This window comes from Primulina huaijiensis, chromosome 1 (assembly GCF_012295235.1).
Source record: "Primulina huaijiensis isolate GDHJ02 chromosome 1, ASM1229523v2, whole genome shotgun sequence".
NCBI lineage: Eukaryota > Viridiplantae > Streptophyta > Magnoliopsida > Lamiales > Gesneriaceae > Primulina > Primulina huaijiensis.
In genome coordinates, this window is record NC_133306.1 from 27,101,119 (window position 1) to 27,114,062 (window position 12,944).

General features: G+C 35.7%; 2 protein-coding genes and 1 pseudogene across 4 annotated transcripts; 2 read left to right on the plus strand and 1 right to left on the minus strand.

Moving 5' to 3' along the window:
• LOC140991167 (uncharacterized) lies at positions 1-5,071 on the plus strand. Its single transcript, XM_073461124.1, has 8 exons — positions 1-651; positions 1,449-2,168; positions 2,369-2,464; positions 2,546-2,629; positions 2,972-3,206; positions 3,302-3,462; positions 4,322-4,600; positions 4,678-5,071. Exons 1-8 carry the CDS (start codon positions 277-279, stop codon positions 4,732-4,734), a joined length of 2,007 nt encoding a protein of 668 aa, XP_073317225.1. The 5' UTR covers positions 1-276; the 3' UTR covers positions 4,735-5,071.
• Positions 5,072-5,620: 549 nt separating this feature from the next.
• On the minus strand, positions 5,621-7,354 carry LOC140973121 (chaperonin-like RbcX protein 2, chloroplastic; annotated as a pseudogene).
• A 2,821-nt stretch (positions 7,355-10,175) lies between these two features.
• LOC140991173 (uncharacterized) lies at positions 10,176-12,742 on the plus strand. 3 transcript variants are annotated; one of them, XM_073461136.1, is made up of 4 exons: positions 10,176-10,265; positions 10,827-10,918; positions 11,027-11,594; positions 12,203-12,742. In XM_073461136.1, the coding sequence occupies exons 1-4, from the start codon at positions 10,252-10,254 to the stop codon at positions 12,516-12,518; spliced, it is 990 nt and encodes a 329-aa protein (XP_073317237.1). In that variant the 5' UTR covers positions 10,176-10,251; the 3' UTR covers positions 12,519-12,742. The 3 variants fall into 3 exon arrangements, with proteins under 3 accessions (XP_073317237.1, XP_073317241.1, XP_073317231.1); XM_073461140.1 differs by having other exon boundaries at positions 11,060-11,594; XM_073461130.1 differs by having other exon boundaries at positions 10,827-11,594.
• The last annotated feature ends 202 nt before the right edge of the window (positions 12,743-12,944 follow it).

Below are 12,944 nucleotides of genomic sequence, written 5' to 3' on the forward strand. Positions count from 1 at the left end.
ATATACAGTTACTGACTCTACAGTTCCGTACTTTAGCCGCGGTGAGCTAATCTGCAACTCCACACGACAACCTGCGGAAATCCAATGACGTAACACGATTTTCCCTACTTTTGGCCAAAAAAACATTACCTCGATCATCTCCACAACATACATACCCACACACCCTCAATCTCCCCCTCCTCGTGGCGGTTCAGCCGTAACTCAACTTCCCTTCGGTGCGTTGCATTTCAAAGCTTCCACCATTAACATTCCTGCACGTTATAACCATCGGGGACGATGCCCACCTCTGCGCCGTCGAATCATTCCAGCCGTCCGGAGGACTTGATCGGAAAGCTGAATTCGGCCATCACTCCGTATGAATCTAAGCTGAAAGCTTTGAGGGACTTGAAGAACCAAATAATAGGCAATCGTACAAAGAAGCTTGCCTTCTTGAAGTTAGGCGCCGTACCCTCCGTCGCCACTATTCTCTCCGATGCGGCGGCTACAGAAGGAAGCTGCGGGGATGCTCGGGAGCTTCATGAGTCCGTGTTGATTCAGTCGGCCGCTGCAATTGGGAGCTTTTCATGTGGATTAGATGCTGGAGTTAAGGCTGTTTTGGATGTGGGGGCTTTTCCCCTTTTATTGAGTCTAATTTCTCATGTTAATGACAAGGTATACTTCCTTTTCCCGTGTGCTTTTCTCTTAATTATTTTGAATTCATGACAAATTTTACTACTTTTTTGTGGCTATTGATTCTTGTCAGTGTAGTCCCTGCATTTTTTTTCCTTTTTGCTGCTTTAATAACTTTGATGTTTCTTATTTCTTTGTTCACATAGAAATTTCTGTTGCTGTAAAAATGTAGTCGGCATTGAAATTTGTAAGATACGTGTGTTATCGTATCCGATTTAGTGAATAATAAATGTATTAAGCAAAAGATGTATGAATTGAATGGGTACCATCACTTGGCTTCTGACTATTGTTCTTCAAAATCTGTGTTTACGTTCTTCAAGTTTTGCTGCTGGCATCACTTTTCAATTAGCTTGGTTTGCTCTAGCCCTTTTTGAAATGCAATCTTTTGTCTTGGGCTTCTGCGTCCCCTCCAGTTGAAACATGACATAGGAAATTCTCTACAGTTCTCATATCTACATTTAAATTGCCAATGCATGATAATATAAGGAAAATGTCGGCACAATTATTTTAGTAGTGCCTAAAAATAAAATTTAACTATCATTTATTCTCTTTGTCATTATTTTTCTGCTAAATTAAACATATGCATTAAAGAGAGAAATATTTAGTGTTGAAGGTGCGACCATGAACTTTAAGATCGTGAAATATTGGACACATATTTGAAGCACTAATTGGCCTCCTATTTGATCAGTCTATTAGATGAATATTTTCTTTTTTCATTTTTTGTGAGTTGACTTGCAATCTTTTATCATCACCTTATTATCTTAGAACTTTCAATGCAGGTTGTTGATGCTGGTGCTCGTTCTCTTAAATTGATTTATCAGTCAAAGTTGGCTCCAAAGTATGATTTTATTCAAGAGAAAAACATGGAATTCCTTCTTTCTTTGCTTAACAGCGAGAATGAGAATGTTACTAGTCTTGGTGCAAGTATCATTGCTCACTCATGCCAAACAACTGTTGAACAGCAGGCATTGAGTGAAATTGGAGTTATGAAGAAGCTTGTTAGTCTTCTCGGAGGTTCTCTAATTCAGAGAGATGCTAGTTTAGAATCTCTGGCTGCTGTCATTAGGGATAATCAAGAAGTTTCATCCAAGTTTGTGGGAACTGATTATGGAAATGCACTGAATGTTGTGATTGAACTAACAAAGGATAAGTATCCTCGAACAAGATTGTTAGCCTGTATGTGTTTGATCAGCATAAGAAATACTGTTTCATCATATCTCCAAGACTTAGGAATAAAAAATAATTTGGTAATAATATTACTTGATCTCCTTGATGATCCGGGTCAAGTTGGAGATGAATCTCCCTTTGTTTTGTCTAGTTTGATAACTGAAAAGGAGGATATGCAAAAAATTGCATTTGATGCCAATGCTGTTGAAAAAATGCATGAACACTTGAAGAAAGGTTCGTTTCAATGCAGACGATTGCTAGGATTACTTTTGGCACTGGCTAATCTATGCTCAAAGTTGGAATGCTGCAGGGATAGAGTACTTCATTTGAAGGTACACTGTTTCACGTGAACATTATATTTTGTTGTTTCTTTCTCCTCCTATATACAGGTATGAGTTTTCTATTTTATCTGTTCAGTCTGTCTTACGGAAGAATTCAATGGAAGAAATTTTGCATAAATAGTTTGTTAAAATCTAGCAAAAGATTCACCTTATTGTTAGCCATTCATTTATACGCCTACTCTTATGTCCAGGTGTTAGATTTTGCAATAGATGCACTAGCTCATGATAGTGCTGAAGTGCGCGCTGCAGCTTGTTTTTTCCTGAAGAATGTATCTCGTTCTGTGAAGGTTTGTCGCACAAATTTGAATGTGAAGTTGCCCGGATCTCATTCCCATCTGTGTAGGATTCAATAACAATATATCATTCAGAATTTGAGTGCAGGTCATTTTATGAATGAAACTGTCGCCTTTCCCTTGCTTCAACTTTTGTGTGACTCCTGCACGTCAGTCCAGGTATAATTTGTTTCTTGATAAGTTGAGCATAGGTGGCTTGTTGCCCCTGTCGTCACACTATCTCTGTATTACAATTTACAAGTTCTCACTTCTTATCCACTTGTTTGTCTCAAATTAAATTAAAATGATGGATTTTCTGGAGGTTGTATTTGTTCTGCATTCAGCAGCTTCATTGCTATCAAATACGTAGTTCTATTTTCTTCTATTTGCCTGTCTCAGTAGAAGTCTGAAAAATAATCCCTTTAATGATTTCCATGTTTATGCATATTACCTTTTATAACTGTTTGTTTTTGAAGCTAGTGAAATACTATTACGTGTTCCTTGAAATTTGAATTTTTCCAGATTGCTGCTCTGGGAGCAATCAGCAATGTGGTTGTTGATTTTAAGGCACATAAATCACTATTTACGCAATGTGGAGGTGTGAAACAGCTGGTTTTGCTTTCAAAGTCAATGGAATCTTCCATTAGGGTCAATGCTGTGTGCGCCCTAAAGAATCTGACATTCCTTGCAAACAACAGATGTAAAGAAGAAATTCTTTTGGAATTGACGATGTCCACACTAGCAAGCCTTATTAGTGGTAATTGTTATTTGTTACTTCTGCTGGTGTCTTAGGGACTATATATTATATAGGATAGTATATTTTACCGTCTGCTGATGCGTTAATCTTCGCAGACCCGGAGGCTGCAGTCCAGGAGCAAGGTTGGGCTTTGATTCGCAATCTCATCGCTGGTACTTTAAACTCCATCGAGTATGTGTTTGGGGAAGATGGCCTTCTCCTCCATGCTATTGGAAGGCAATTGCAAAGTTCTTATGTGTTTGAAGTTCTTATTCAAGTAAAGTGTTTTTTTTTACATGCTCGGGTTTATGTGTTTTGGTTGCCTGACAGTAACATCTCACCCCTGTTCCATTTTGTTGCACAAGAAGCAAATGATGTTCTGATAGTTAAATCGTAAATCATGAGCAGCTATCACATTAATATGATGCAATATGACAGAGTGTGGGTAATGGACATGGGCATGTTATAAAAACGCGTTGAATGGTCATTTCCTTTGTCTTTGTTTACCTGTTTTGCTTCTTTTGTCCTTTTGAAATTGAAGAAGCAAATTCACTTTTAAACCAAATATAATAGTTAACGCGTCTCTGTTTCATGAGTTTGAATGGCAGCTAAAATCTTCCTCATCGAGCAATCAAAAGGAAAAAAAAAATTTCTTCCATGTTGATCATTCTTTGTTCCTTCCATATTCCCATTTCACAAGTTAGTATCAAAGCAAGTTTCGGTGCTGATAGCATGTTCAATGGTTCTAAAATTATATCGAAAAATTACTGAGTGGCATCTGTTACAACTTAGTGGCCTTCAGATAATGTGTGTGCGACAAAAGAATGAATGCAAAGCCGGATTCTACGTTTGATCATTAGGTTGTTTTTTGTGGATTTACGATATTTATTGTCAAATTGTCTGCTTAGGAAAAATGCTGTTGTTACCCATAACATCATTTTAGTTATACATATGAATCACATAGGCTGTGATAGAAAGATGATAAGACATTATTTTAATTAGACGTTATGCTGGTATATCGTGGTTCACATGCCTTTGATATCAAATTTTCAAATTTTAGAACCTGTTCGTTAGCTTCTTTTTTTTGCCTCCGTCTTGCCCATCATGAGTCATGACGATTTTGTTTTGTTTTCCAGGGCATGTACACTCTCAGCAATGTTGCTTCTGGGAATGAGTTACATAAAGAAGCTGTAATGAACCAACTTTTTCCACCAGCAGGCAATGACACGGAATCAATTTTGACAAAGTTTTTGCAGAGTCCTGACAGCCGATTAAGAACAGCTGCTGTTTGGACTATTGTAAATCTAACGTTTCCGAGCAGTCCAGGTGCACGTGGTCGGGTTACTGAACTGCAAAATGCCGGCATAATTTCGAAACTAAAGAATATGACCAATGACCCTTGCCTGGATGTAAAGGTGACTTACAAAATCTTGGTTATTGCGTGTGTTATTTAATTTGTTACCTAAAGTATCTTCACAATTTTCAATTGTAGCTTCGAGTGAGAATGGTCCTTGGACAATTACTGATGTTTGGCGATGCTTCCACGTGAGTTTGTAGAATCAAACAACAAATTCACCAGTGAAGGAGCACATGTGAAAGAAGGTGCTTGTGCATTTTTCCAATTTTGTAACATGTATTACTTTGCGAGGGGCATTTAAGAACATGGCATATCTCCGTCGAAATTAGCATCGATTTACTTGTGCATATATGTGTCTGGATGAGATTTTTCATGTTACTTGAGAACTACTATGTATCACATAGGCATGATTTTCTGTGAATAATTTTTTTTTTTTGTTTGGATGCCCCCTTTTGGTCATGAAATGTAAGCAACTTAGTCAAATGTCAATATTTTGGCAGACCTTCGAGGCCATTATCAATATTCTGTATCTAGTTGTTGCTTATGTTATTTGAACCCATTCTTGCATTTTATACTACTATTGAAGGCATCTAACGGGAATCGACCTGACAAGATTGGCGGACTTAGCTTCGTTCCTTTTACCATATAAGTTTTGTTGATTTAATGCATGATGGTGAACTAGGTAACTTGTATTTCCAGCTGAATAACTAGTTTTTTCAGTTTTGGAGTCTCTTTTTTAATTGTCTGATTATTGATAGCAGTGGAATATTCTAGTTTCCTTTTCCTCTTACAACATGGAATGTCTAGATTCATGCAACCAACCTTAAATAGTTTGATGGTAAGTACTTGTTAAGATACATATGTTTACTTGTGGCGTAAAAACTTGCATGTTTCATCGGATTTCTTATTTAATTGCATCACAGTTTGCGGTTTTAAAGCATATTGTGCAGTACTCAAGTTTCTCATACAGTGCAGATAAAAGATCGTTTTTTTTAAAAAAAAAATAGGTGAAATTTGAAGCAACGTCTATTTGAAGCCCTATTTCTTATTATGCATGAACACCACTTTACCCAGTAACCTTCCGAACCTACCGACATTATGCAGTAAGCGTTATATACAAATATATGAATGTGTAACTTATCGAACCACAATGTAAAGAAATGAGTACAAATCTGTAGTCTAGGGGAAGCCAAGAGACCAACTCTGAAACCACACTGATCGTGTTTTCACCCAAGCACCTCCGAGCTTGTGTCGTTCGTGGGCCGTATCACAGTCTCAACGAGCCTGTCACGCAGCAATTGCAAATTCTAATCGGAAATCTTCTCATACATCTCCACATGATCACATTTCTAGAGATCAAATAACGTAACATCATTGAGCAAAATACATGCAAAGAACCAATCAGGCCTCAGAGTCATCGCTCATACCTTAACCCATTTTCCGTAGAGATGAAGCCTTGTAACCATTACTCTTTCAGAAGGTCATGTTTCTCCTGTTATAGCCAATTTGTTGGAGGAAGGGATGAAATTAGTGATGGGCACAAATAGACAAAGTAGGCCCTCAAATATATATATATACACATATAATATATAACCTTCTAATGTATTTTTTTTCTTTTAAATTTTACCCTTTTCAAAATACACAAAGTATTCTACCTTTCCAAGGTTGTGAATAAAGCTCTTCACGAAACCATTCTCGTTCGATGCGACAAAACTAAAATGTAGCAATAAAGAAATTAATCAAGTGAACAAACATATTCATTACACTTGCAAATGTACATCCACAAAGCCATTTGTATATACAAGAAAACAAAATGCGAACGTGGACGATTTCAAACTTGACAGTTTGAAACTTGACCTTATATTATGAGTGCAGAGCGAAGGTGCGCAGACAATCTAAAGCCCGAGGAAACTAAAAGTGCTCACTCGTAGAACCACCGATATTGTGTAGGATTCATCTCATACAGCTGATTCAAGAAGGTCTCCACCGCTTTGTATGTGAAATATGTAAGAATTTGCTGCACGAAAGATCAGTCAGTTTGAAGTTTTAACTCCAAATGAAACGGGCTAGGAGGAGATTCAATCACACTGAGAACCTTTTGTAGTTTTGGATAAAAGTAAAATCATAAAACCATTTTTGTCGCATAATCTTCATATTTCACGTGTTTCCTGATCATAAAACCATAAATATCTTCAGTCTCCCCTCAGCCGTGCATCTCTTCTTTTTTTTAATCTCTTTATTTTCATTTTGGCCGTTTTTGTTCCTTCATCTAAAATCCTAGCTTGCTTGCCATTTCACAAGGACGAGTTTATTCATACCAAACGAAATAATACAACTCAGAAACTCTCCATGACCCATAGGAATTAATTCACATAATATTTACTAAAATATTCTGAGAAATTCTGTCGTACAAAAACGATATATGAAAACCGTATATCTATATTAAACCAAATAATTTTCTTACGGCCTTCACATGATCTTCAAAACTGTCTTCATACTGTCCAGCCAATGCATTCACTACCAAAGTACACCTATTTTTCCTATGTTTCTTGAAATTCTTGGCACCCGAAAGATGCTTAATGGAAGAACAGTCAAGAAATGAGCTACTCAAGTCCAATGAAAACAAACGCGGCACATGCATTTTACTAATCAAATTTCTCTGCAAAATAAAATCTCCACCACTCAAATTGCATGAAGACATAGCATCCAAAAACAAGCGAGGATTGGCGTGGGAATCAACCACCGGTGAACCCACAAAAGAAACTGCTCCACCATCCTCCAAAAAAACTGTTAAAAATTGAAATCCCAGAAAAAGAATGAATTTTTATTTACCAAGAAAGGATTTTGATGTGGAAAACAAGAAAATAAGAGATACCCACCAATGAAAAACAAGAAATAAATAAAGGGTATCCAATTAAGTTGGAAGGTTTGGTGGGATTCAAATATTCATGTACGTGGATCAAAAGGATGTTCAAATTCACCACGCAGCTCAAGAATCAGAAACCTGTTCGATGCAGTGTCAAATGTGAAAAAATAAAATAGGAGCTGCTGATTTGTTGAATAGAGTGGAAACAACTCTGACCAGAAAAAATTATTATTATAATATTAGTAACTAGGCCCAATTTTTCCCACCGGAGTTGTTTTTTTTAGAAAAAAAGAAAATCAAGTATCCTTAAATTTTGACTTTTGATTTTGCTGACTTTTTTCCTCTTTAACCCTCAAATGTGATTTAAAAATAATCTTTATTTTAATAATATAATAATGTTTTATTTAATTATAACATTTATTTTATCTGTATACTCATACAAACTGCATAGATAAAATCATTGAATCTACAATAAGTACATTGCGGTTTGTATCTTAATATAAGGTCATAAAACTCATTAAGAAGCACATTGTTTATTCTAAATTGGTCGCTTAGAATAAGGATATGAGTCGTTCGAACTTGAGACTAGCGTCTATGATGTAAACGACATGTTTCATTGGTAAGGACATTGAGATATCCATTCATATATATAGATGATCATTTGATTATGTACTGAACAACCCTTCATCCAATTTTCCAAGTGGTTATCACTATCGAGTGGAATAGTCTGCGATTATGGTTGTATATCATTAGTCATTTGACCCTGAACAACGTGGAGGCTCTACGCACTATTATGCACTTTGATTCGTTTACCGACTCCATTGAGAGACATCAGTTAGTGAGGTTGGTGTAGTTTTGAAATACGTAAAAATCAACGCATTGTAGTCGATGATTAACCGTTCACATACATGTGAAGATATCATATATGATCTTGTTAGTTAATAGTGTAAAGAATATCTGGCTAGAGTAAGGCATCTGCATTTTGGAAAGAAGTTTCTAAGTTGCACATATTATGTCATTATTATTACTCAAAGTTACAACACATCATTATCGAATTCATTTGCAATTCTCGATATACCAATGATTGCAGATTTGATCGAAATATATAAGTTGAAGAGACCGTACTGTACGTCAACCATAACTTAAAGTTATTTCAAGCACTATCAGTGATACATAGGGGATTATGAGGTCATGCTCCTAGAAGCTCTTACCATAATCTGAATGGTGTAAACAGATTTGAATTCTGATGTTCTTGATCAAAGTGTTGATGAAAAAGAATGAGGCTAATTAGGGAAGGCTCGAATAAAAACAAATTTTGTGAATCATATAAAATTGTGAACAAACGGCTAGATGTATCCATGAACCATTGAGAGTTGCACAAACAAATTGGATTTTGTGTTCTCATTGAGATATTCAAATTCAAAAGTTAGATTTGGCGACTGTAGTTTGATGGAGATCAAACAAATTGCTTGTAAAGGAGTTTATAAGTTGATTTCGTTATTAGAAGTTGTGGATGTTAGCCTAACTGCTAATTAAGTGATGAGAGTGAAACTATCTGTTTTAGTGAAATATTTAAAAAAACTAACAGTACAAAAAATGAGTCAGTGGAAAATTTTCATTTTTCATTATATAAACGAGATTTGTACCATCGATATATCGACATTGTTTGGTAATCGATCGGAGTTGTATAAGTTCACAATTATTTATTTAGTAAATTTAAAATATATTAATTAAATAATAAATATGTAGTAGTGACTACTAAGTGTAAAATTCTCATGAAACATTTTAGAAAAATTGAGATAGATTAATTAATTAAATAAAAGTTCTTTAATTTAAAGTTTAAATAAATAATTAAATATATGTGTATATGTATATATATTTTATTATCAAAAGTTGGTAATAATTTAATTATTCTTATTATTTTCAAGAATTGAAAAAATATATATGAGAGATCTTGAATAAAAAAAACAGTATGTTGATAATAGAAGAGTCATTGATTAGATGAATAAGAGAGTTTTACATATGTGTAATCAATAGATAAATTATACTCACAAGTTTTTGTCTACCAAAATTTGACAACACAAAAATTAACATTCTCCCTCTCCCTCACAAAAGATTTCGGGCGCCACAAAATATTTTAAATTTGTTTTATTTTTTGAGTGTGAGAAAACGGTAATGTAGAATTATCTGTAAAAAGTAAAAACAAGAAGTTAAATAGTTTAAATTACAAAATAATCTCATTTTACCTTAGCTTTAACGATAAATTTGTTTGATACTGCAAATTAGTCATCCCTGCATTTATAGAAATGAAAAAAGCTATTGCCGAAAATTTTGAACTTGAGTTTGCGTCAGCCCATGCAGTAGTGCAAGAGGCAAAAAGCTGCCTCGATGGGCCTTACCCTAAAAAAAAAAAGACCGAGAAAGGTATGGTCAGGCTGACAATGGGAACGGGCTGCTCTTTTATTTTAAGAGCAACGATACGGGCTTTGCCATTTGGACCTTTTTAATAAAGTATTGGGGCTCTCTTTTGGGTTCATGGGCTATCGAAATTTGATCATATCCAATTTAAAAATTTGGACCTTTTTACATTTATAAACATTTATTTTTTTTTTTTGAGAAAAATATTCATTATTATTTTTAATATGTATAAATAAAATTTACTCAATAAAATATTAACATTTTTGTTTTTTGTTTTTAATAAAAAATAAAAAGATGAAATAAAAATTATATTTTAAATTTGGGAAAAAAAAAACAAATTTTTATATCTCCATAGCTTTGCACGCGATTTTCTCAGTTGGGGAAATATTTGAGCACAGAATTAGCTTCTATGAGAAGTGCGCTAAATGTTCTACCGAGGGTAAGAAGTGGCAATTTTTTAATTCTCGTTGGTTTGGTGTGGAATAATGTAAGGATTAGCTCATAGAAAGTACCTTGAATCGTCACCCTCTGAATTCTTATTTTGGTGTTCGATTTGCTTCAGTCAGCAATTGCTCGGATATGTTTGATTTTTTTTTTCCCCTTTAAATTGTTCCGTGTCCCTATAAATTGCAATTTTTATAGGACCTGCACATGGAATTGAAGTTGCGAATAGCGAAATATCTAATTTTTTAAAATTTATTTGTTGTAAATTCCAGTTCCGATATTAGAATTTGTACCACTAGTTGGAACGTTGTTTGGTTATTATTCTGTTTGATTGCTTGTTGTTGATTAATGAGCATGAAGTATGAATCTTATTAAGAAAATAAGAGACAAAGATAGAATTGTTCCCGGAGAGGAGCTCTTGGTTGCTTTTTATGGTTGAACTGGCTATTTGTCGAATCATTGTTGAATAGGATTCATAGGTCCATAGCTATTATCTGATGCTTTATGGATGTAGTACTTACCCGGTGAATGCCTTTGTGCTTGTATGCCTATGAAGTAAATTTGCAGACACTGGTGATGCTCGTGAAATGGGTGGTATGAAACGGCAGCGGCTGATGGATCAGGAGTCGTCATATTATGGAGCTTCTGGTACAAGTTATATTTATAATGCTCCACCTCCACCGCCTCCCTCATATTCTTATATGCCCCCACCTTTTCCTGTTGTTCGACTGCGAGGCCTTCCCTTTGATTGTGCAGAGGCTGAAATTGTTGATTTCTTCCATGGTTTAGATGTTATTGATGTCCTGTTTGTCCACAAGGGTGGCAAGTTCACTGGAGAAGCTTATTGTGTTTTAGGATATCCCCTTCAAATTGATTTTGCACTACAGAGGAACAGGCAAAACATAGGTAGGAGATATGTTGAGGTTTTTCGAAGCAGAAAAGATGATTACTATAAGGCTGTAGCTAATGAAGTTTTCGATGCTCCTGATGGCTCACCTCGTCGCGGTGCACCTAGGGCAAGATCTTCTGATGAAACATGGGACTTGTCAGAATTTAAAGGGGTGTTACGGTTGAGGGGTTTGCCTTTCTCCGCCACCAAGGAGGAAATTATGAACTTTTTCAACGATTTCGTGCTTTCAGAGGATAAAATTCATTTAATTGCTAATTCTGAGGGAAGGCCAGCTGGAGAAGGTTTTGTTGAATTTGCAAGTCCTGAGGATTCAAGATCTGCAATGTCTAAGGATAGGATGACTCTGGGGTATCGATACATAGAACTTTTCCCTGCAGCACGGGAGGAGTTGGAAGAAGCAATTGCAAGGGGCCGGTAAGTATTTCTTACTCCGGTTTCTATCCTCCTGCGGCTTCAGAATCCTTCTACACACCATTGTTGTCCTTATTGTGTGCCACCTTTGTCATATTCAGATTGCTCGCATGAACATGTTTTATTTCTTGGCAGACACAACATGTGGTATGGTTCGGGAAATCAATTTCACATCAAAGCCCATCTATTTCACTTTGAAATTGGATTACAAGATGCCTTTTTTGTTTCTGATACATACATATATTAAGTTCAATTATTCAGGTATCTACAGAAATGTTATTTTTCCTCTATTTATCTTTGTTATCTCTCTCCAGTGACTCCAAATATTAATTCCAACCTGTCGTAGATGTGTTTGAAATTACTGTTGGTCAGGCAAATATCTTGTGAATGACTATCAGTAGTCTCAAAATTTTGGAAGCTATTGATATATAGAATATCTTTTGTTTTAGGATATTCTTGGTGGAATGTGCTACTAATTATATGCATCTCTGTCTCTTACTTTTCATAGTTTTGAGGATCTTTAAAAAAAAATTTGTGAGGAATTTGTACAAATGACTTGTGTCTGCAAGATGCTCCTGAAAGATTAAGTTATCGGGACTTATTTTTATCAGGATATTACCAAAATCCTTCGAGGTGAAGGACCCTGTGGAGCCTACGCCTGTACTGCGGATGAGGGGTTTGCCATTTTCAGCTGGAAAGGACGATATAATCGACTTCTTTAAGGATTATACTTTATCAGAAGAGTCAATCCATGTCACCTATAATTTTGAAGGGAGACCCACTGGAGAAGCTTTCGTGGTGTTTGCTGGTGCAGATGAAGCAAAAGCAGCACTGGCTAAGGATAGGATGACACTAGGTAGTCGTTATATAGAGCTGTTTCAATCATCGCTCGAAGAGTTGAACGGATCAGCTTCAAGGGGAAGGTAACAAATTTTGGCCCTTCTTTTGTGTTTGTGCTTCGAATAGCTAGAGTTGCAGAACGTAGGAGCTTTGTGCTTCTGTTTGGCTAAAAGTTGTGGTGGGCTTAAAACTCATTATAGTTTGTTATCATGAAAACCGTGTCACAACTGTGAATCTTTACACTTTTACTTGATGATGCATATGAGGGTTTCAAATTCTGAGTCTGAAATTCGATGTATAAGGTTTTGTTTATTATTCTTCAAATGCTTATATGAAGCTGATAAGTACATAGGTTCACACGAACCGAGTTGATCTCGATTAGTGTAGTTATGCTCGATACAATCAGCACACTCTTAACTTGAGTCGCTTCTGTGTTAACTTGCCAAAGCTTGGGCATGGTTTTGGAAGATTGGAAATGACTATAGTTGTGTAGGTCTCATATTTTAAAATATA